At 38.5% G+C, this 25691-nt stretch overlaps 1 protein-coding gene across 2 annotated transcripts in view; it reads left to right on the forward strand.

Annotated features, from left to right (window-relative positions):
- The window catches only part of helz (helicase with zinc finger), a 74125-nt gene that overhangs the window by 25563 nt on the left and 22871 nt on the right, over positions 1 to 25691 (forward strand). For both annotated transcript variants that reach the window (XM_052139031.1, XM_052139030.1), the window contains 8 exons: positions 691 to 870; positions 1504 to 1605; positions 3732 to 3910; positions 6713 to 6831; positions 11963 to 12108; positions 14333 to 14480; positions 15562 to 15745; positions 16544 to 16772. In XM_052139031.1, the coding sequence (XP_051994991.1) occupies positions 691 to 870; positions 1504 to 1605; positions 3732 to 3910; positions 6713 to 6831; positions 11963 to 12108; positions 14333 to 14480; positions 15562 to 15745; positions 16544 to 16772 (1287 nt within the window). The remainder of the gene's footprint in view (positions 1 to 690; positions 871 to 1503; positions 1606 to 3731; positions 3911 to 6712; positions 6832 to 11962; positions 12109 to 14332; positions 14481 to 15561; positions 15746 to 16543; positions 16773 to 25691) is intronic.

The raw sequence follows: 25691 nt of genomic DNA on the forward strand, positions 1-25691 counted from the left end.
TATCCCTCGTCATTTCCATCATTCCCATCGTGCTTTATTACCATCATTCTCATAAGGTGTCATTCTCATTGCGTGTTATTCCCATCACTCATCTTTATCACCAAATGGCATTCCCATCGCACATTCCCAGTGTGTGTCAGTTCCATCATTCCCTTTATGCATCATTCCCACCACACGTCTTTATTAACACATGGCATTCCCATTGCGTGTCTTTACCATCAAGCTTTATTTCCATCATTCCCATTGCTTGCCATTCCCAGCTTTCCCAGCACTCGTCATTCCCATAATTCCTGTCACTCATTTCCATCGCGCGTCATTTCCATCACTTTTCATCACCATCACAAGTCATCATCATTACTCGTCTTTACCATCACACACACAATATTAAAAATCATCACCGTCACACATTACATTTAGTAGAAAGTTGATCAAGGCCTTGACCAGATCTTTATAGATGAAACCTATTTTAAAAAAAGTTTCATATTTCAAGATTTCAATTTGTCAAGTGACCTTAATTGAAGATTCCCCCATTTTATATTGAGCTAAAATGTGAAATGACACATGATGTAAATAATCTTCACTCCAGCAGCAGTTCACTCTCAGATGGCTCTGTTATTGTAAGTGACAGCTATGTTGGAGAGAATGGTTGTGTGTTTGTAGTGTGAAAGTTGTTCCTCCTCTGCGCCACAGGCAGTGGGATGAGCAGCTTGATCCACGTCTGAACGCCAAACAGAAGGAGGCTGTTCTGGCCATCACCACCCCCCTCTCCATCAACCTTCCACCGGTGCTTATCATCGGACCCTATGGCACTGGCAAGACCTTCACGCTGGCCCAGGCAGTCAAACACATCCTGAAACAGCCTGACTCACGGTGAGCAAGAGCACACTTCACAATGCTGTATAACAAAACAAATTGCTAGTATTTACAGTGATGCACTTACAATGGAAGTCTATGGGCAAGACACTGCAACATAATAAAGCTTACAATACACACTGTTTCAAAATTATAGTGACAAGAGTTATTTATGATACGTTAATATGAGATAATTTGTGTGATTGTATTTGTACCTGGTCTATGCAAATTTACCCAAAATTTACCCAAAATATAATTTCAACACATGTAAAGCCGGCAAACATTTTGCTTGATACACACAGGCATAACAGTATGGGAAGTGATTTAGCTGTACGCAAAAAGCTGTTTACATAAAGAAAACTCCACCCACAAGAATTATGTTTGTAGCACATAACTAGAAGTTCAACCTCCTAGAAATGTTTTTACATTCTATGGGGGAAGGTGAAATGATTTACTGTGGTAATCCACTGCATGTTACAGTTTCAAGTTGTAGATTCAAGTTTTAAAGGTTAAGACATTTACCATTTTTTTATACAGATTTATGCAACGTTACCTTATATTGAAGGAGAGAGAGCTTTTTATTGTTGTTGGTCCTACCTAAAATATCGATGATGATTATTGTTTTATGTATTGTTTGTTTCTTTGTTTCAGGGTTCTGATTTGCACCCATTCAAACAGTGCAGCAGATTTGTATATTAAAGATTACCTCCATCCATACGTGGAGGCTGGCAATCCACATGCACGACCTCTCAGGTAACAAACGTCACCCAAAAATAACATTTCGGTCATTATTTACTCACCTTCATGTTCTTTCTTTTTCTGTGGAACACAAAAGGAGATATTTAGTAGCATGTTAGGGACTGTCTGCCTCAGTCGACATTCACTTTCATTGCATCTTTTTTCCCTACAAAGCAAGTATATGCACTTTTCCACTGCACGTTTCAGTTCAACTCGACTCTTCTTGCGTTACTTTTCTGAGCTTGCTTTTCCGCTGCAGTTTAGTGCCGCCTCAACGTGGGTGGTATTATAGGCTGATCGTCATAGTTGCGCCGGCTCTACTGCCATGACATCATCTTAAACAATAGCACAACCGCTAGCTGTTAGCTACTAGCTCATTGTGCTGCATAAAGCAGTTGTTGCATGGTGAAGTGTAACAGTTAAATTGGCCTGGTTGTTTTAGAAGCCAGCTTTCCAGTAGCTGGTCAACTAAATAAAGTGAAGCTTTCAAGCAGAATATAGAGTTAACATAACAAAACGTACCATCCTCCATCGTGGACTCCAACAGTGCCGTGGCCGACTCTCCCTCTCATTGCTCGCCGATCTATTGCCTATTCGTCCATTTTGGTCGAACCATTTCCACTTTCTTCCATTTGGACCTCTCCATCTGTTGTGGCCCTTGATGGTTCTGTAGTCACTTAAGTTTTGTTGAACTTTTCCCTACACTGTTGGTAGGTCTGGTGGTAGCCATGTGCGGCCAACAGCTGAGACACTTCCTGAAAGACTTTTTCGTTTCACGTCATTTCATTAATCGCTTACGAGATGAATGTCAGCACCTCGTTTATTGACCATGGCATGGTTTTGTGAACAGCCATTTCTTTTTACAATTTGAAAGTTGCGTGATCAAATGATACAGCTATTGCTGTTACTAACTTTAAAACTAGTGCGTTGATGTCCCGTGTCGCAAATCCAGTGACGCTGGTAGTGACGATTCTCTCTGACCAATCAGTGATCTGCTGGGGTTTGATGTCACATTTAGTACCGGCTCAGCTTGCTTGGACCCTCGAACGAGGTGGTGCTAAAAAAGAACTTTCCACAGTGGAAAACCCCCAATGTGTACCGTGCAGTGGAAAAGCCCTATAAGACTTTGCCTTTTGTCTTCCATGGACTAAAGTAAGTTCAGGTTTGGAACATGAGGGTGAGTAAATGACAGAATTTAGTTTTTTGGATGAACTATCCCTTTTAGACTGGGTATAGACAGAGGTGTCTTTCTTTAGCCCTTCTAAATGGACATTGTGAAAGGAAATGAGTTATAAGATGTTATTAGTCATCCAGGTTATTTTTAAATGCACAGTAGTGCATATGTAAGTCTCTCATCCGTCTTGTCACATATACTTTGCCCTTCAGATATCAACATTTCTTAATAAATCTTCCTGATTCGATTGTGCATGATTCATTGGTACACATTATTTGAATGATTTGTTTATTTTTTTTAGTTTAATCTCTTATCACAATGTAATAACTTTCTCCTCCTCTGAAAAAAAACTTTTTTTGTGACATAAATAAGGCTGCATGGGTGAGAAGAAAATATTAACCAACCACATTTTTACTTTTTCTTAAGACAATGCAAACTATTTTCACAATGCAGATTGTTGAGGGTGGTTGCCAGAGCATTATTATTTGGTTGCTAAAGTATTTAGTTCATTACTTATGCAGTTGCTAGGCTACTCTTTGTGACTGCTTAGTGGTTTCTTAAGGGCCCAAGTCAAAAGAGCTAACCTCCAAGTATATATATTCTTGAAATGGCTCGGTCTCTGCTTCAATGTAAGTCTATGTTATTTGTATGCATGCTTTATTGTCCAGCAGGTTTAAATCTGATTGTTTAGAAAAGTAATGGCACACCTCACCTCAACAAGACACACGTTATCATTCATATCCATAGCAAAAATTCAAGTCTTGTACTGCATTTTAGTACTAAAAATAACTCCTGTCCTACATTACTTTCCATTGTAATAACCTCAATTTCACCATAAAAATAGCCATAGAAGCTGCCAACAAAACAAACTTTCCTCTCAATATTGTTTCACTGAGAAATATGTCAAATTACATACTTGAAATGTATTTTGAACACTGTTTTCTGTTGTGTTTGTGTGTTCGTTTAGGGTTTATTTCAGAAACCGCTGGGTGAAGACGGTGCATCCAGTGGTGCAGCAGTACTGTCTGATCTCTGGAGCTTACTTCACCTTCCAGATGCCCACGCAGCAGGACGTAGAGCGCCACCGTGTGGTTGTGGTCACACTCAGCACATCCCAGTACCTCTGCCAGCTTGACCTGGAGCCAGGTGAGCACTCATACGCCCTAAAATCAACGTATATGTAAAGTATAATTGATGACGGACTGTTTTTGGACTGAAACATTTTCTGGTTTTGTCCCTGAAACGCTCTTTCTTCCGCAATATATTCAGCATCTTGCTTTAATACAGTCTGAGCCTTCATTGCTAATTGGAAAACATCATGTTAAAACCAGCAACGGATGCTTGCGCTGCTTTACTCGAGTACTTACTGGAGGAACAAGTTAGTGCGTTTGTGCATGTGTGTGAGAGTTCGCATTAGACGGATTGAAAGCGAGAAACTCAGAAAATGAGAGAGATTACTTCTGGGATTACCTTTTTTGTTGCAGCTTTCATCAGAAGTAACATCGCTTCAAAATCGGTATATTCCTGTTATAAACCTAAACAACTTTTTTTCATCCCTACTGAGATGCAGGAGTGCGCTGACCTGACGACTCTGTGTTACTCTCACGAGTATGTTTTGGCCTCAAGTGTGTACGTTACGGGTATGTGTGTCCTCGAGTGTTTTTTGGGTGCAGCTCTATTTTTTGATTGCGGCTCGATAACAGTTCGTTATGAACTTTGGGGAAGAATGGGCAGATTTGTGGGATGCTGCGTATGACAGCGTCCAGACTGCAGGAACTATTCATAGAGGCGAGACTGTTCAGGTTCCTCTGGGGGTGACAACTCAAGCTGAAGCTCTTCGAACGCCCTTGTAAGGACGCAGAGCATCTCCGTCAGTAGTGTGTGCACCATCTGAGTGTGTGTGTGTGTGTGTGTGTGCGTGCGTACGTGTGTGTATATATGTGCGGGGGAGATGAAGGAGCACGAGGGCTCTTTTTAAATGAATTTGAAATATATGTTGGATATTTTAGACATTGTTTGACCAATTTACTTGAACCAATTACTTTGTTTATATGGTTATTTTGTGTTGGTAGCTTGTTGGGCTCTTTGAAATAACTGAAATAATTTGGCAATGTGATTTGGAACCTTTATGCGGTCAACACCTGGAACTACTTTATAGCCGTGCGTTTACTTAAAAAATATTTGTACACCTTAGAACATCTGTGAACCAATCAGAATCAAGCATTCAACAGACCCGTGGTGTGTATATATATATATATATATATATATATATATATATATATATATATATATATATATATTATACATACATAAATACATCCACCGAGCACTTTATTAGGAACACTTGTACATCTACTTATTCATGCGATTTTCTAATCAGCCAATCGTGTGGCGGCAGTGCAGTGTTAATCATATGGTCAGGAGCTTCAGTTAATATTCACATCAACCATCAGAATGGGGAAAAAAATGTTATCTCAGTGATTTGGACCGTGGCATGATTGTTGGTGCATATATGATTTGATATATATATACACACACAGAGTATATACTAAGACTCTTAATGGAAATGATATTTTAAAACCCTTTTCCATGTCAAAAGGACTGCAAAGCTCATTGAAACGTGTTGGTTTAAGTGTGGGATCCCTTGCCAACATATTAATGTCATTGCACATTGGTCTGTGACCTAAATGGCTTCTATATTGTCTTAAATTGTTACACTTTTTCACTTAAGATTAACTCAAGAATCAGTGACCGTACTTTCGGTAGACCCCGTGTTGATAAACTGGAAAAAGTGTAAATATCTGTCAGATAAAAATCAGTCAAACCGATTATCGGTTATCGATTATCTATACACAACTTCTCTCCTTTTTTCACTCTCTACTTTTGTTTTTCCTACTGTCAGTATGCTAAAGACAGGACTTGCAGCTGGTTTTCCTAACTACACACATCTTATTAAAACAGAAAGACATATCAGAAGCGAGTCACAGCTGAAAGTGGCCACATTAAACTCCTCCTGCTGGAGCGATCTGCAGCAGTTTATTAGGAGAGGCTAATTTCCTCCTCCAGTGTGTCTGTGTGCAGAATTATCTGTTGCTAAGAGATGCGGCTCGCCCATATAACATCATTAACTTCATGGCATCATTAACACCCAGTGCTGCCATCTCTATTCGTTTGTCTCTCCCCTGTTCTTATCCCTTCATTTAAAGTCATTACTGCTGATTTTTGTCTTAGTGCTTTGGGTGTTGGGGAGTTTATTCCCTTACTGACACAAACCTTTTGTGTTTGTATTCCTTTAGGCAATGTTTGTTTGTGTGTTTGGAGAAAGGAGGCCAATTTTGGTGTGATTACATGCGGGACTGAGATAAAACGAATAATCTGGATTTGTCAGGCCTTTGGCGATATTCCATTTTTTATCTTGATATGTTTGTATTTGCTCTGAAACCAATCAATACATTAATACAGTTTGATTCAAAACTTTTAATTCAAGAAGAAAAAAAAAAATAATAATAAAAAATGGCAAACAGAGACTTCCATTAAGATTTTTGAGTGAAGATGCAAAACGAATAATGGGCGAACGGTATTTAAACAGCAGTGAATTTAATGCTGACATTCATATAATATGAGATGTACACAACATTGTAAAACAGCAAACACTTATTTTACACAATATATATGTGCCATAATATGCATGTTCTGTTTTTATTGACGTATCAGTGAGTTATCTATAAATCTCACACACACACACACACACACACAGACACACACACACACACACATGCAGACCAAACTAACATCTCTTAGAGATACTGTGTGCAGAACCTCCTCTACAGATCCTAATGGCTGACCCTTTTGTGTTTATGGTTGTGTGTGTGTGTGCGTTATCTATTATTATTGGCTGCTCCTGTGAAGCTCCATGTAATGAATATTTAATTTTTTGTGTTTGTAAAGGGATCTTCACACACATTCTGTTGGACGAGGCCGCTCAAGCCATGGAGTGCGAGACCATCATGCCGTTGGCGTTGGCCACTAAGGGCACTCGCGTCGTACTGGCAGGAGATCACATGCAGGTACATTAATTATGATGTCATGAGTCACTAAAGCAGGAAGCCCAAAAATAATGCGATTTCCAAAAATGAGTCACCAAGAAATCCAAATGTATTTTCTTAATGCATGTCCTTGGTGTTATTGTGCAGGATTCATCAGAGCGGAGTTTTCTGCATTAATTGGTCATAAAATGTGATCTCATCATCTTCAAAGTCACAAGTATAGACAAACACTTGTCTGTAAAATGTGCTTAAGCTAAAAACACACAAACAATTATAATCTTTCATGTCTTTATTGAACACAACCCATTAAACATTCACAAAGCTGTGGAAAAAGTGAACCCTTGGTTGAGGTTATTGCTGCTGAAGGACGATCGACCATTAATTAAATCCAAGCGTTTCCAGAAGTTTCAGATTAGACCTGCACAATGTTCAGAAAGATTTTTGGAACATTCCTCCTTACAGAACTGCTTCAGATCAGCCATATTCTTAGGATGTCTAGTGTGAACAGCTCTCTTGAGGTCATTCCACAGCATATCTATTGGATTAAGATCTGGGCTCTGACTGGGCCACTCCAAAAGGTGGATTTTCTTTTTTTGAAGTCATTCTGTAATGGATTTACTTTGATGTTTAGGGTCATTGTCCTGCTGCATCACACAACTTCTACTGAGCTTCACCCTGATATTATCCTGTAGGATATCTTGATTAACTTAGGAATACATTTTTCCCTTGATGATGGCAAGCGTCCAGGCCCTGAAGAAGCAAAGCGGCTCCAAATCATGATGCTCCCTCCACCATACATCACCATTGGGATGATGTTTTCATGTTGGTATGCTGTGCCCTATTTACACCATACATATTGCTTTATATAAGCAGAACAAGTGCTTTCATCAGTCCACAAAACATTTTCCCAGAAGCGTTGTGGAGTGCTAAGTTGGTGTTTGGCAAATTCAGGCATGCAGTAATGTTTTTGTTGGAAAGCAGCAGCTTCCTTCATGGTGTCTTGCCATAGACACCATGCCTGTTTATTCTTTCCATATACTTTAGCTCTTTTGGGTTGTTTTTTTTGGTCTCATTGAGCACTCTGTGATGTGCCCTTTGAGTCATCTTTGCTGGATGGCCACATTATGGGAGAGTAGCCACAGTACTAGATTGTGTCCATTTATAGACAGTATGTCTAACTGTGTACAGATGAATATCTAAGTTCTTTGAGAACTTTTTAATGCTTTCCAGCTTTATGCAAAGAAACAATGAGATCTCTCTTTTTTTGTGAGGCATGGTCCACTTCAGCAGATGCGTCTTGTGAGTAGCAAACTCAAAATATTTGAGTGCTTTTTACAAGTCAAAGTAGCTTTAACCCACACCTCCAATCTTGTTTCATTCATTAAATGCCAGGTTTTCCAACTCCTTATTCTAATTAGCATTTGTTGACATCATTAGGCTAGGGGTTCACATAATTTTTCCAACCTACACTGTGATTGTTTGAATGATGTATTCAGTATGTACAAGAACAATACAATAATTTGTGTTGCGAGTTAAAATGGATTTAAATGAAGATCAAACCAGATTTAAAGACAAATTTATACATAAATGCAGTTAATTCCAAAGGGTTCACATACTTTTACTTGCCACTCAATAGATAAAAACTCGCTCCACCTAATTAAAGCTGGATCAGAAGTCCACCCAACACGGCGGCAGATGGGCTAATAAAGTGCTCAGTGAGATGATGGCGCTCTGAGCTCAACTCAGAATTCGCTCTGAACAGGGCAACAGGCTCTCCACGCTGTCATATCTTGTCTCTCGTGCTGGCCTCACTCTGCAGACGGTGTCAGATCAGTGTCTAACTCCCGTCCATAAAGAACCAGCGCTGCCCGAGTGGAACCAATGGACCTCTAATTAAATGCCCTTTAGATAGAAACCTCATCACCCCACTCACTTCCTGCAGCATTAATAATTCATCTCACCCCACCTGTGTCTCTTCATCTTAAGAATTTAACAAAAAACTAAACTTGTTCTACCCCAGAATTAGAGTTCACTGGGTGCGTTGCAACAAAAGTGTCAAGTATGTTGCACACCACATCACATCCAGAAGATTAAATAAATGAACAAATAAGAGATGAGGCTTGATATCTAAAGTTCATAGTCCTCGATTAACTCTGAGGAGTTGCAAAACTATCCTGTAAACAAAAAAGTATTCCAAAATAAATGATTACAAAGGTTTCCATCTGGTCAAACGTAGTCAGGACAAAACTTTTAGCCTTCCTATTGTTTGTCTTTTTTGACCGAAATCACTTTTTCCGATGTAATAAAAATGGTTTCCGTTATCTAAGTGGAACAAGATGTGGTGACTTTTTCCACTAGCCATCTAAACACAATGTATTTTTTTAAACTTGATTCAAGAATTCTAAGTGGTCAAAATTGACCGACCGAATGAAAATGAATGGAAAAGACAAAAAAAAATATATATGTAATATTTGAAATAAATGATTTAGCATGACTTCTCTCTGTAACTCCAGGTCAGGTTTGAATGCAAGCATAATGTGACATTATTACAAAAACTGACACTTTAAAACAGTTATAAAAAAATAAAATTCTAAACTTTGACATAATATTTTAATAAATTGTCTAAATACATTATTTTGATCATGTCTAACTATATATCCAAATGCATAACTTGTGATAAAATGTGGAATTACTACACAGTATGTGCATAGAACACTGCAGCCATCTACTGGCTATTATTGTCATAACATGATTTTCAAGTCAAGTCATTTCAAGTTATTTTTCTTTTTTTACCAGATGGCAGCAATCTTCCCCCAATACATGACACATTCTCACATTATCTTCATGTTTCAAATTATAGAAGTGTAGGTTTTCATTGTAGTGAAGTTTCATAAATGTGCTTATTTGCAAATGCAAATCAATGGTGAAATCGAGAAATGCATATGTAAATAAGATCTAAAAAAAATTTAATCCCAAAAGAAGTGAATCATTTTATTGTTTTTACTTCAGGGAAGATTTATTTTTACCATTTCATACGGGGGGGAAATAAGTGTCACCTGTACTGTTTCCAGACAAAAATGACCACGAACAGTAAAGTGGCCCTTCTTTAACAGAATAGGAGGGTTAAACACTAGTTTACACCACTTACAGTAAATGTCTTTTTATTTGTTTCAACTTATTATGTTCCAATCGAGCTGAGCCGATACTAAATGTAACGTCAAACCCCTGCAGATCTCTGATAGGCCAGAGAAAATCGTCACTACTGGATTTGTGACACGGGACATCAACGCACTAGTTTTAAAGTTATTAACAGCGATAGCTGTATCATTTGATCACGCGACTTTCAAATTGTAAAAAGAAATGGCTGTTCGCAAAACCACGCTGTGGTCAATAAACGAGGTGCAGACGTTCCTCTCGTTAGCGATGAACGGAACTAAAAAGTCTTTCAGGAAGTGTCTCAGCTTTTGGCCACACACGGCTACCACCGGACCTACCAACAGTGTAGGGAAAAGTAAAAAAAAAGCATAAGTGACTACAGAACCATCAAGGAAACGTGGAAGTTGTTCGACCAAATGGACGCTATCTAGACCAGCGAGCAATGGGAGGGAGAGTGTTCTTGACGGCTGGAGTCCACGATGGAGGATGGTACGTTTTGTTACGTTAACACTATATTCTGCTTGAAAGCTTCATTTTATTTAGTTGACCAGCTACTGGAAAGCTTGCTTCTAAAACAACCAGGCCAATTTAACTGTTACACTTAAATTGTTAAATTGTTTTACACTGTAAAATCACCATGCGACAACTGCTTTATGCAGCACAATGAGCTAGTAGCTAACATCTAGCGGTTTAAGTCGAACCATAACGTGTAGTGGAAAAGTGCCTTTACACAACATGTTGACAATCTCTTGGTTTCTGTTTTTTGGTTTCTTTATTTTCTTTTATTCTCTAAAGCCCTACCCACAGAGAGATCTCATTGGTCCAAAATCCTGCTTCACATAGCTGTGAAACTTCAGCTATGCTCTTATTTATGATCTGTGTTTTTTTTTTGTTGGTTTTTAAACACTGGACATTAACGCTTGCTTAATTTACAACTTACTGACTTGTACTGCACACAAATAACTAATACTGGCATTATATTCATGATGTTAGTCAGAGGGGAACTGGCCCCCACAGTGAGTCTGGTTTCCTTCCAAAGTTATTTTTATCCATTAACCAACATCTTATGGAGTTTTGTGTTCCTTGCCACAGTCGCATTCATCTTGCTCACAGAGGTTCTAAATACAATTATTATTTAATTTTTATACAAACTTTATCATCATATTTAATCAAACTACACAATGATAACCCTAAGACTTTATAGATATTAAAAAAATTTTTGTTGTTGTTAATGCATGATTTCCTGTAAAGCTGCTTTGAAACGATGTGTGTTATGAAAAGCGCTATACAAATAAAAATGACTTGACTTGATTTACCCTTTTTCTTTTCAATGAGTTGCTATGTATCAGAGTGTAACCTTTGCTATAACATTAAATATGTTAAGGTTCGGACCTACTAAGTAGTGGGAATTGGGCATTCCAAACTGGGAGAAAAGGGGGGTAAATATGTTAAGGTTCATTGGTAAGCTGCATGTTTCTGTGTTTGGCTGGACGGAACATTCAAACAAGCAGAGTAATGTTTTGATAGTGCCATAGTTTTACACTTTTAAGGGAAATCAACCTGCAGATGGCTTACTTATAATTCAGTCATACTAGATCTGGACTAGATCTGCTAACGCTGCTACTGCATGATTAGACGTGCATAAAATCCCTTTAAAGCAGATCTAGACAAGTGGTTCTGGGTAGGAGGAGGATTTCAATGAGTAAACTCTTGTAGTGCACTGCAGTGAATCCGGCTATCCTGCAAACAACTGATGCAATTTAAATGTTTGACAAAGTGAGAGTACGCAAGTTGATTGGCTAACAGATAACATGTTCAAAGGACCTATCAGAATGCACCATGTAGAGTTTCACGGCTCAGTCCTTTGCATGTTAAGCTGAGATACGGGAAAGTATTTTTACATAAATAAAATGACACGCATCAGCTATAAAGTTAATTATTGCAGCTAATTTAACGCATGTAATCATGAATCTGCTGTGTTTACTGTCTCCTGCAGCTGAGTCCGTTTGTGTACAGTGAGTTTGCACGAGAGAGGAACTTGCATGTGTCCCTGCTGGACCGTCTGTACGAGCATTACCCATCTGAATACCCCTGCAGGATCCTGCTGTGTGAAAACTACCGCTCACATGAGGCGATCATCAAGTAGGTGTGAACTTTTTCACACACTCTTCCTGAGGAGAGACACACATGCAAACACACACAATGTTAGGGCTGTCGCTGACGCAAGTACACTCATGTGAACCTTTCTTGTTACCTCTACTTCTGTTGTTCTTTGTATGTAGTGCCTTTTCTTAAAAAAAACAAAAGGCAGCATTTTCCAGTTTTCAGACTCTGTGTCTTCACGTGAGGGCCGCGTGCAGTGTCCCTGTAGCCGAAGTTAGAGAAAGCGCTGAACTCTATAAACCTATTTATCAACACAATCTAGTTTATGACCCAGCATAAACTACTGTACTGAAATACTCCTACGCGACCACGAATCCGTCTGAGACAGTCAATCCGCGCATCTTATCACGTGGCTTGTTGAGCGCGTTGCCATGGAGACATAGCGCGTGTGGAGGCTTCACGCTATTCTCAGTGACATCCATGCACAACTCACCATACACCCCACCGAGAACGAACCACATTATAGCGACCACGAGGAGGTTACCCCATGTGACTCTACCCTCCCTAGCAACCGGGCCAATTTGGTTGCTTAGGAGATCTGGCTGGAGTCAATTAGCATGCCCTGGGATTCGAACTAGCGAACTCCTGGTGTAGTTGACAGCGTCTTTACCACTGACCTTCCCAGGCCCCCTGTGTCATAGGTTTTTGACCAATCACAGGCTGCAGCACCTCCCACAGTCTGCCACAGTCCCTATATGCCCCAAAAGTACCTACCCCAGAGTTGGACCTAAAATGGCCCGTAAACAGCTTCAAATAACTATAGTTCCTTTGCTGCGTCTAAAGTGTCTAAAATGGGCTTTAGTACCACCAGTGGGAATGGGCCTATACTGTTTAGTGTATATGTTAAAAAGTTCCACTTTAGTCTCATCAGACCACAAGACCTTTTGCCCAATCTTTCCAGTATCTTCCAAGTGAAGTATTGCCAAGTCTTTATAGGCCAGCATGTACTTTTTTTTTCTTCAGCAAAGGCTTCTTCGTAGCCACTCCCCCTTACAGCCCCTTTTTGTGCAATAGTTTTTAGATTGTTGAGGCATGGACATTATTATCAGTCACAGCTACTGACTTTTGTAGTTCAGAGTGATGTTTATTTTATTTGTCACGATGTACAATACTGTTTACCAGCTGGAGAAAAATGTCATACTTTTATATATTCTAAATTTGGAATCTGACACAAAATCTTTTTTGAAAACTGAACTGCGTTGGGGGCCGAGTACTTTTTCAATGCACTATACATAATTATGTATAAATATAACTAAATATGAGAGGATTTTCCTCAGGGAATGAAAAGGCACCACATACAGAGAATAGTTACACACATACACACGCATTCAATGGCAACTGTAAGACATTTGTTCCCTGTGTGGGCTCCCAGTCTTGTGTTTTGGGATTAAGAGCTAACAAAACAGAACAAAGATTGAACACCTGTGTACACTAGAAGCAGTGTTGACATCCGGACTGGGGCTTTATAAATTAAGTGCCAGTCTGTTTTGGATGCGTTCGGGCATTTGCTCTTAGCTCACCCCTCCTTTCTTGATAGATATGTTGCTTTGAACTCTTCAGAAGTCAGAAAAATGACTAAAATGTCCTTGATTGGAGCGCTCTGGTGTCAAAATGTTAATTAAATTGAATAAGAGGGGCTTCAGCTCAGAGCAGATGTTTTTGTGAATCATTTTGCATAAAATCTGCATATATTGTCCTGCGGAGAGTTTGAGTGAGTATTATCTAATTCAACCAAAGCAAATTGCTGTGAAATGGATGCAGGGAAGTATTTGTTTGAGTTAAGCACGACAGAATTTGTGACAATGTCGATTACAACAGAAAATAATTTAGACTTCCTTTTCATATCGCAAAGTCTGCTCATTGCATAAAAATACATGCTGTATGTTTGGCAAGGTTTGAAAGTGAGTGTTATTGCATTGCCCTGTTTACTTCTTTTGTAAGTACATTAATGTAACTATGTTTTTTGGCTTTTAAAAAAAGAAAATAAGGTTTGAGATGAAGATTTTTCATCACAAATGCTGTCGCTAGAGCTTAACACGTGTTGTGTTGTTAACACCAGGTGTGATGTGATAAACCAGAATTGGAATTAGGTTTAGGTTAGATTGCTGTAGATTTTGAGTTAGGGTTAGGTTTATGTTAATGAGGTTGATGGATGTCCTTATTAAAGCAGTGAGTGCTGACTATCTGTTCTGGCTGAATGCAGTTATACATCTGAGCTCTTCTATGAGGGTAAACTGATGGCCAGTGGGAAGCAACCGCCACATAAGGACTTCTACCCTCTCACCTTTTTCACCGCACGAGGAGAGGACGTGCAGGAGAAGAACAGCACGGCTTACTACAACAACGCTGAGGTAAACCCAACATAACCATTGACAGTAAATAAAAAACAATTCTGTTGGTATCCCTTACATTTTAGTGTAGTTTAGAGTTAAAACATGGAATGTATCATAATCTAAGTAAATAAGGCAGCTCTGACAAACTGCTTTTGTTTTGTTCCCAATCATGTCAACTGTAACTGAGTACAATTTTGTGTTGATACGACAAAGCAATCAAAAGTTAAAGCATGACAAATATAAAATCCTGGTGTCCAAAAGTCTCTCAAAACAAATAAAACATAAGAATTGTACATAAGAACTAATTACACATGCAAACTCAACAATGACTAAATGTTTGCATAGCATCAAACATGATTTTAGTAATGACATTTCACAGAATGAGTTTTATTCTGTGCCATTTGAGTCATCATTTAGTCTGTGTTATGTATTTGGCACCATCTCCTGGTGGCCATATTTAACTAGAGTGATTGATCGCATGAATCTCTGCCCAAATATAGAGGACTCTCACCACTGGTTGGAGCAATCTGAACCCAGTCCGATTGGTTTAGTTTTCCATGAAGCTACAGCATTTCTGATGACTGAAATTGAATGTGGTTGTAGCTAGATAGCTAGATGCCAGATTATCTAATGATCTTATGTATCCGATTAGTTTGTGTGTGGGCTTGTTTTAAAGATAATCACCTCCTCTAAATTATGTTATGTGATATTTTAGGTGCTACATCAAGTATTAATGTAGTCCCAACTCAAAAGGATGAAGTAGACTTCAGTTTTACAAATTTAAATGGATAGAACACAATGAGATCAAGTTGTGACAAAATGTTCTAAAATTGTGTTGCTTTAGTTTATTTTAAGTAAACTAAACACCCTGCAAAAATCCTTTTCTTGAGTGTATCTTTCCAAAATCAGTTTTGGAACTTGTGTTTTAAGACAGTTTAACTTTTGCTATATAGCCCATATGCATCTGACAAAACGTTGGTATAAATCATTTGTGGTTTTGTTTGTAATTAGTATTCAGATTGACAAGTTACTTGTAGTTCTTTATTTCAGTATTTGGTGTGTTCTAGTATTGTCTGAATACTGTGTTGTGCATGTGCAGGTGTTTGAGATAGTGGAACGGGTGGAGGAGATGAGGAAAAAATGGCCAGTGGCTTGGGGGAAGCTGGATGAGGGGAGCATCGGTGTGGTCTCTCCCTATGCTGACCAGGTATTTCGAATCCGTGCCGAACTCCGCAAAAAGAGAATGCCAGAAGTCAGCGTGGAGAGAGTGCTCAATGTCCAGGGTGAGTCAAAGATACTCATTTTATATCACATTTATATTGTGTTTTAATATGAAAATAATTTGAACTTTCCATGTGAAGGTTACGAAGTAAGGCTGGAAAAAGTTTTTTGATTGGTGAATATGGTTTCAAAACATGATTTGTGTAATTGTTTTTTTCAAGCCATATATTTTTTGTAAAAACAAAATTATATTGTTGTAATTTAACAAAATCAAGGAAATACAATTGATAAAAAAACAAAATCTTTATTTGGTAATTTTTCTTTTTAATAACTTAAAATAACTTTTGAATGGTAAAGCTCGATGAATGCTGTCAACATGACTATTTGTGTAAAAATGTATCAAATGGAATGAGATTATTTATGAAATGATGTCAGTTCTTGGGCGTCACAATTTTAAGGAGTGTCCCATTTTTTGTATGGGGAAATCATGCTGTAACAGGGTTGCAAGAAAAAATGTGAGTAGTAATTACAAGTTAATAATCAAAAAATATTTTTCAATACAACAGATTGTCAAATTATGTCACTGATTTTATCGTTTAGTTGTTGGATATAATACAGTAAGAAGTCAAGGCCTCTGAGGTTTAAAATGTGTTCAAAATTAGGTTCTGTGCATTTCATGCAGTGCTTGGTAGTAAAACATTACATGTAATCTGGATTATATAATCAGATTACATAAAACAAGCTACTATACATTTCATGCATTGCTGGGTAGTAACAGATTACATGTAATCTGGATTAGGTAATCAGATTACAAAATCCAAAAGTTAAATCAGGAGGTATGTATCTCTTCCGGTCTGTAGGTAAGCAGTTCCGGGTGCTGTTCTTGAGTACGGTTCGCACCCGTCACACCTGCAAACACAAGCAGACGGCCATCAAGAGGAAGGAGCAGTTGGTGGAGGACTCCACTGAAGATCTGGACTATGGTTTCCTTTCCAACTACAAGCTGCTGAACACCGCCATCACTCGAGCGCAGTCACTGGTGGCTGTGGTGGGAGACCCCATTGCTCTCTGCTCAGTGGGACGCTGCAGGTAATCGCACCCTATATAATCATTATATTAATATGAATGTTTTTGAGCTGGTATGATATTTTGGATTAGGTGGGAAGGAGTTTATAGAGATACTTTTTTTTTTTTCATGGGTCTTTTCATGCTGAAAATTAGGTATATACAGGTATTAATTTGTGGATGTGACTGCCTGGATGTTTAAGCCAGGCAGACACTGGCTCATTTTTGTCTGGTTATGGTGAGTACCTGTGTAGATGGAGTTCCCGAAAAAAGAGCTGTCCTTCTGTCCTCCCATCATACACTTCACAGCTCTCTGCTCTGAACATCCTCCTCACACATAGACACTTTGCCCACTGCATATACAGTAGAGACATGCTAGTTTATTTTTCAATTCATGTCAGTGTAATGCAACGCAAAGAATAATGTTACATAATTAAGAAATATTTAGCTAGATTTGCAATGCTATATAAGACAGAAAGCATCATCATATAAAAAAGTTGCTGGATTTATGCTACTAAATAAGGCGCAAAAGTATGGAAGATAAACCTGCAAAAATATTCATAAAATATAAATACACAATTATATAAATAAATGAACTTACAGATGTGTGCATAAATAAATATATGAATAAATAGTTGGAGTTAGAAGTTTACATACACCTTAGCCAAATACATTTAAACTCAGTTTTTCACAATTCCTGACATTTAATCATAGAAAACATTCCCTGTCTTAGGTCAGTTAGGATCACAACTTTATTTTAAGAATGTGAAAAGTAGGGTTGTGCCGATGGACGATATCATCACCAACATCACGATGTAGAGCCACCATCGTGATGCCACGCCCCCTTTTGCGAGTCTTGCTAGTGTGACTCACTAATCCTAGTCTCTTCTATAGTTAACCTAAAAACTTTGCAGGGATTGCTCTGTAAATTAAATTGAGAATATAACTAATGCATATATGCTATTTTAAATACTGTAGTATATGCCAGAGACGTGACGTGTTAGTCTGTGAAAATACCGTGTCAGGCAGGCTACACAAATATCGATCTTGACATTGTTAGCTTCTTGTCATTTTTTTACATGTCTTACAATGTACATTTAGATTAAAATATTTTATGTTGTAGGCTACAAGAAAATAGCCTTTATTAATTAATTATTAGTAGTTGTAGTGTCTCAGAACATCTTGCTCATTGTCACATAGCTCTTGTATACACTGAAGCAGCAGTTTAAGATAAACCCAGACCAGCTGAACGTCAAATAACTTTTGTCTGGTTAATACTTTTAAAGAAAAATTTCCTTGGCCATAAATCCATAATGTCAAATCAAATGAAAGAAACAAGGTGAATATGAATAACACACATTTATTAAAACATAGAAGAACAACAAATAAAACAAGAAAACGGGAACAACACTCAGACCGAAACTCGGCATTAACATTTCACTTATAATTAGCAGCACAATTAACTTCAGCACAGGCTACAAAATAAATTATGTTATTGAAATATTGTAAAGTGGTCATATGAACTACACAAATGAACGTTTAAAAAATAATATGCAAAATCGAATAGCTCCGCAACGGATGGCGAAAAATGCATAAAGAAGTCTAATATCTTTCACCATAGACCATGTTTAAATTTCGATGTTTCTGGCCAGAAATACCAACATATTCACTTTATCTGGTTTTAATAAGCTGCGGATTGGAGTAACTACACTACCCGCTGTGCTGAAGACCCGCTCTGATGGAATACTGGTAGCACATATGCACAGATATTTCCGTGCTAATCTTGCCATGAACGGAAACCTTGTCGTTCGTTTTCCAACAAGTCAGCGGGTCCTCTTCCCCATCAATGACCATTTCCTGCAGGTACATGGTCATTTCTGCCTCGACCTTTTGCTCATCAGTGAGTAAAATAACGAAATTATAGTTTTTAAGTGGAAAATAGTATTTATGTAAAGAGATATATTAAAATAAAAAGTGCACAACTCTTCTTAAGTGAAAGCTAAAAATAAAAATGCTTCACGTGTCGTGCAACCTACTGATAAAGCGCCGACAAGTCAATAGTTGGGTTAGTAAAATAACGAAATTATAATTTTTCATATAATTTTTGAAAATTATATGAAATTATATAATCCCCCCCCCACCGACGATATCATCGTCCATCGCGATGTTTTACTGTCAACATCATCAACTGCCTATTTAGGGGACATCGCCCAACCCTAGTGAAAAGTCAGAATAATAGTAGAGATAATTATTTATTTCAGCTTTTATTTCTTTCATCACATTCCCAGTGGGTCAGAAGTTTACATACACTTTGTTAGTATTTGGTAGAATTGTCTTTAAATTGTTTAACTTGTGTCAAATGTTTTGTGTAGCCTTCCACAAGCTTCTCATTATAAGTTGCTGGAATTTTGGCTCATTCCTCCAGATAGAACTGGTGTAACTGAGTCAGGTTTGTAGGACTCTTTGCTTGCACATGCTTTTTCAGTTCTGCCCACAAATTTTCTATCAGATTGAGGTCAGGGCTTTGTGATGGCCACTCCAATAACTTGACTTTGTTGTCCTTAAGCCATTTTGCCACAACTTTGGAGGTATGCTTGGAGTCATTGTTCATTTAAAAGACCTATTTGCATCAGAGCTTTAACTTCCTGGCTGATGTCTTGAGATGTTGCTTCAATATATCCACATCAATTTCCTTCCTCATGATGCCATCTATTTTGTGAAGTGCACCAGTCCCTCCTGCAGTAAAGCAGATAGTGTACTTCGGCTTGCAAGCCTTAATCTTTTTCCTCCAAACATGATGATGGTCATTATGGCCAAACAGTTAAATCTTTGTTTCATCAGACCAGAGGGAATTTCTCCAAAAAGTAAGATCTTTGTCCCCATGTGCACTTGCAAACTGTAGTCTGGCTTTTTATGGCGGTTTGGAGTAGTAGCTCCTTCCTTGCTGAGCAGCCTTCAGCCTTCAGTTTATGTCGATATAGGATTTGTTTTACTGTGGATATAGATACTATAGATTGTCTAACTGTTTCCTTCAGCATCTTCACAAGGTCCTTTGCTGTTGTTCTGGGATTGATTTGCACTTTTCGCACCAAACTACATTCATCTCTAGGAGACAGATTGTGTCTCCTTACTGAGCGGTATTATGGCTGCGTGCTCCCATGGCGTTTATACTTGGTACCGTTGTTTGTACAGATGAACATGGTACCTTCAGGCATTTGTAAATTACTGCCAAGGATGAACCAGAGTTGTGTAGGTCCACAATGTTTTTTTTTAGGTCTTGGCATTGATTTCTTTTGATTTTTCCATGATGTAAAGCAAAGAGGCACTGAGTATGAAGGTAGTCCTTAAAATACTTCCACAGGTACACCTCAGCCTATCTGGAGTTTGCCAAAAGGCACCTGAAGGACTCTCAGACCATGAGAAACAAATTCTGAACTCTTTGGCCTGAATATCAAATGTCATGTCTGAAGGAAACCAGGCACCGCTCATCACCTGGACAATACCATCCCTACAGTGAAGCATGGTGGTGGCAGCATCATGCTGTGGGGATGTTTTTCAGCGGCAAAAACTGGGAGACTAGTCAGGATCGAGGGAAAGATGAATGCAGCAATGTACAGAGACATCCTTGATGAAAACCTCAGACTGGGGCGAAGGTTCATATTCCAACAGGACACCGACCCTAAAGGGGGTCGCACACCGAACGCGCAGCGCCGCGCAGCGCCATGTCTTTAAAATTCTAACACATTATTCTCTATGAGTGTACACACACCGGCGGCGCCATTAAACGCTAGCTAAATAAATACTATTGTATGTAACATAGTTGCCAAGACAACGGATAACGTTACAACAAAATAACAGACTTAACAACGTGATAGACACTTTTACTCGATTAACGATCAAACATCAGCTATTAAATTAACATAAAAAATAAATAATACATCAAGTTAAAACTCACCCATCGTGCAGCTCTTCTAGACTTCTACCAGGAGTTGATTCAAAATTGAGCTCGCGCGAATAGAATGTGCGCGTCCGGTGTGCGATACCTGTGAGTTGTTCTAGACGTGGCACGGCGCGGCGCTGCGCTGCGCTTCTCGTTCGGTGTGCGACCCCCTTAAGCACACAGCCAAGATAACAAAGGAGTGGCTATGGGACAACTCTGTGAATGTCCTTGAGTGGCCCAGCCAGAGCCCAGACTTGAACCCGATTGAACATCTCTGGAGCGATCTGAAAATGGCTGTGCACCGATGCTCCCCATCCAACCTGATGGAGCTTGAGAGGTCCTGCAAAGAAGAATGGGAGAAACTGCCCAAAAATAGGTGTGCCAAGCTTGTAGCATCATACACAAAAAGACTTGAGGCTGTAGTTGGTGCCAAAGGTACTCCAACAAAGTATTGAGCAAAGGCTGTGAATACTTATGTACATGTGATTTTCTTTTGTTTTTATCTTTTATAATTTTACAAAGATTTCAAAACAAACTGCTTTCACGTTGTCATTATGGGGCATTGTTTGTAGAAATTGTTTGAGGAAAATAATGAATTTAATCCATTTTGGAATAAGGCTGTAACATAACAAAATGTGGAAAAAGTGAAGCGCTGTGAATACTTTCCGGATGCACTGTATGATAATTAACGCTTTATTATTCGCATGCGATTAATTAAAAAAGTTTAGCGCGTTCATTTTCCTTAATTGCGATTGACACGTACAGTTAATACAGCAAAACCAGCATAACACTGGTTGGAACTGGGAACCTTTGTAACGTGTCTGCCTGGAGTCATTACACTGACACACACACACACACACATACACACACACACCACAACAGCGCTTCCCTGTCAGTGATAAAATTATGGAGAAAGGACCTCTTAGCACTATTATTTGATGTACAAAACAAGCCCAGATGGGACTTGTGATAGAGATAAAGCATTTTCTGCCTATGAAAGGTGCATTTAAATTAGCAAGTTTTAAATGTCACTCCGCTTTTCCTGTGGAGTTCAAAGTGACGCTGGCATTAACACACTGACGCGATTAGTGGTTCTCACTCTCAATGGGGCACGTTGTAATTTGTGCATGGATCGTGGAGAGTAGCATGAGCCTCCACATGCTGCGAGTATCCGCGGTGTCATGGACAGAAGATGTGCGGATTGACGGTCTCCGAAGCGGAGGCAACTGAGACTTTTGCTCCACCACCCAGATTGAGGTGAGTAACTGCACCACCACAAGGACCTACTGAGTAGCGTGAATTGGGCATTCCAAATTGGGGAGAAGAAAAAAAACAAACTGTTAAATAAAGCTGTGAACACAGCAAAAAAAAACATTGTAAGCGGAAAGTGCCATCATATAAAAAATGGCTAGATTTACACTGCTAAATAGGGTGGAAACATCATCTAAATACGTTTATTTAGTCACATTTAGCAGCGTAAATCTAGCAGACTTTTATAAGGCAGAACGCATCATCATATAAACATATTCGCAAGATTTACTCTTTTAAATGAAGTCAAAAACGCATCAAATTAAAAGTTATATCAAATAAAAAGTAGGAAACGCAGCTTTACGCTGCTAAAAATGGCAGCAATGCATCATCTTATAAGAAGAATCGATATAAGATCGCTCAAATAATGTAATTAATCAGAACGTCCAAATTAGCTCTTGTCGCTAAAAGCTAAGATAGCTTTATAGTTATAATAGCAGTGAATTATCTAGCAGTTGAGAGGATGACAGTCCCTTGTGCCTTTCCTCGTGACCTTTGACCTCTTGTGTTTTGACTATTGTGCCGACTCTTTGACAAGAAAATGACCGTATATTGCTGTCAGGCATTGTTGGGCATGCTGTCTGTGTGTTTGAGTTGACACTACCTCAGAGATGTGTTTGTCATTTGGCTGGCAGCCCTCTGCTCCTTTAGCTCTATCCTCCCTAGCTTCAGCTCCCCTGTCGCTATGGAGACAGACTAGCATCAGCCAATCGGTAGAGCCCGGCCACAGGAAATGTCAAGCCAGAGGGCCTGGCAATTAAATCTGTGTGTGCGCTGAAGACACTTTTGCTCTGAGCTAGAGGTATAGGCAAGCAGTGTGATAACAGACCTCGGTAATGTAAACATTATCATAATAATGTGTCTTACGTTAACCAATCCAGTCAAAGTGCTTTGGTAGTTGCATTGAACCATTCTTTTTCCACACAAATGATTTAATTAATGTCACAGTACAAAACCGTAATGATCCTAAGAAGATTTTGTTTTATTTCTTTCTTAATGATAAAAGAATACCCATCACCTGTGACAGAACAATGCCTTTGTTTGCTGTAGTCACTCAAGTTAATGTGTCTCTAACTGTCTGTTGCTGGTATTGCTTGTGTTGTTGTTTGTGACATTGTGAGATGTGATCGTGTAGAGCACAGCTGAGGTTAGACATGTATTCTGTAGGGGATGATGAAATAGCCTATATGCTCTCGTTTGAATGAGGCAATTTCTGCTGAGGTTGTCGCTATAAATTTGCACAATAAACTGCACAGTCGGTACGTTCACATGCACTTTAAAAGTTTGATTATTAGTCAGATTAAAACAATAATTCGTCTTTTTAAAATGTAAACACTTTAGTCTTCCAGCATGTATGCACATTAAACAGACCACATTTGGCCTCTCCGTTGTGGGCATGCTCCATAACACAGAGGTGGCATGCATTGCATATTACTGCCACTTCCTCAGCTTATGAGAAATATTCCAGGTTCAATACAAATTGAGCTCAATCAACATAATTTATGACATAATCTTGATTGCCACAACATTTAATTGATTTGTCCTTCCTTTTCTTTAAAAAAAGCACAAATATGGGATACAGTGAGGCACTTTGTAAACTAAAGTATAGCCACAAGGCGTAAACAATATGAATGTTAACATTGTTTTAGTGTGATAAAATTGCTTACTAACATTATCTGACAACTTTGTTGCCATGATAACATAACACCGAACATTATAAAAGAACCATAAAAATACAACGATTTAAACAACTTTACAGCTCAATATAATACACAACTTTTATTAGCAGAATTAATGTAAGTGCTTTTATAAAAATGATAACCTTCACATTTCTGCCTTTAAACTTCAAATAATTAGCCCTATTCACTTCCATTTAAGAGCCAAACCTTGATTTGAAGGAAGGACTAGTCTAAAGACTTTTTCAGCTCAACTTGTACTTGATAAAAAATGTATCAAACTTTAACCAAATATTAAAATATCTTGAAAAATATATACTTAAACATTTTAACCCTATAACTCCGTGTGTATCAAATATAATACACAACGTTTGACGGCTCCTGTTTCACTCTGTTCAAGCTATCGAGCCAAACAACCTATGGAATGTGAGTAACACATGTTTATGGCAGCATCTAGTAGTTATTTCTGAAATCAATGTTTAAATCGATCTATTTAAAATGGTGGCGGAATTGCGCAAAAAGTGACTATTATGTTGGGATAAATGACAGCTTATTTTAATAAAGTAAAGTGACAGTAATGTTTATATTGTTACATATATTGAAATTAATATTTGCACAATCATCGTCATGATGTCTTGCAGTCCTGATGGAATCAATCTGGGGTCGGGACCTGGAGTCGGACCACAGTGACTGGCGTTACCTAATCGTTAACAAGGTAGCTAATGTTAGCAACGTCATACAGTCTGGAACACAGCCTGAATATTTAAAATTACACGTTATCAAAAGTTTATTATCGATACCGTGGATTTATTTTACTGCGATAAATATCGAGATCATTTATCGCCAAGTCCTTCATGTATATAATATGATGCAACAGGCTTTTGAGGTAAATCTCTCAATCACCATTCCAGTCATGTCCACCACAAAATAAAAAATCACAGAGCTTTGAAAATTCGGACATATACATTTTATAAGATATAATGTGTGAACTGATATTACTGTGTATTTTCATATATGGAGCCTGCTCTGTCATTATAAAGATCTCATTATTTTACATTACAAGCTATTATGATGTCATCTGACAGTAAGTTTCTGAAACCCAGCTAAAAAAGTTTTTCAATTTCCCTTTTTTAAATGGCGATATAGTGTTTGGTGCATAAAATACATATGATAAAAATTGTTTATTGAAAAATTATTTTATTCATATTGTATTTGATGTGCTGAATTGAACTGTGATACATTTCGTTCCATATTTATAGACCAAGGAGAGGAATTTGTCATGTGGTATCTCTGAAATCCCAGGGATTCCTCTAATACCCCAAGATTTACCACTGTATGGGATAAGAAAAACTTCAATAACAAATGTCCTACACAAAAATTTATTGTTGGGCCTCAGGAGGATAATGACCTTTAAAGCCTATGTATCAAATATGATACATAAACATTTTAAAGATTAAACAACATGCAGGGGGCCTGTGTAGCTCAGCGAGTAAAGACGCTGACTACTACCCCTGGAGTCGTGAGTTCAAATCCAGGGCATGCTGAGTGAGTCCAGCCAGGTCTCCTAAGCAACCAAATTGGCCCTATTGCTATGGAGGGTAGAGTCATATTGGGTAACCTCCTCGTCGTCGCTGTAATGTGGTTCCCGCTCTCGGTGGGGCACGTGGTGAGTTGTGCGTGGATGCAACAGAGTATTGCGTGAGCCTCCACACACGCTATGTCTTCACGGTAACACGCTCAACAAGCCACTTGATAAGATGCACTGATTGACGTCTCAGATGTAGAGGCAACTGAATTTCGTCCTCTGCCACCCAGATTCAGGCGAGTCACTACGCCACCACAAGGACTTAGAGCGCATTGGGGATTGTGCATTCCAAATTGGGGAGAAAATGGGGAGATAATCTAGAAGAAAAAAAACCCGGAAAACAGCAAACAACATGAGAAAACTGTCCTCAAAACCTGAGTGCCATGAATAATAGCATATAGTTAACCTACTGTTTACCAAAAGAAAGTGTGATC

Source organism: Xyrauchen texanus, chromosome 12, assembly GCF_025860055.1.
Source record: "Xyrauchen texanus isolate HMW12.3.18 chromosome 12, RBS_HiC_50CHRs, whole genome shotgun sequence".
Taxonomy (NCBI): Eukaryota; Metazoa; Chordata; class Actinopteri; order Cypriniformes; family Catostomidae; genus Xyrauchen; species Xyrauchen texanus.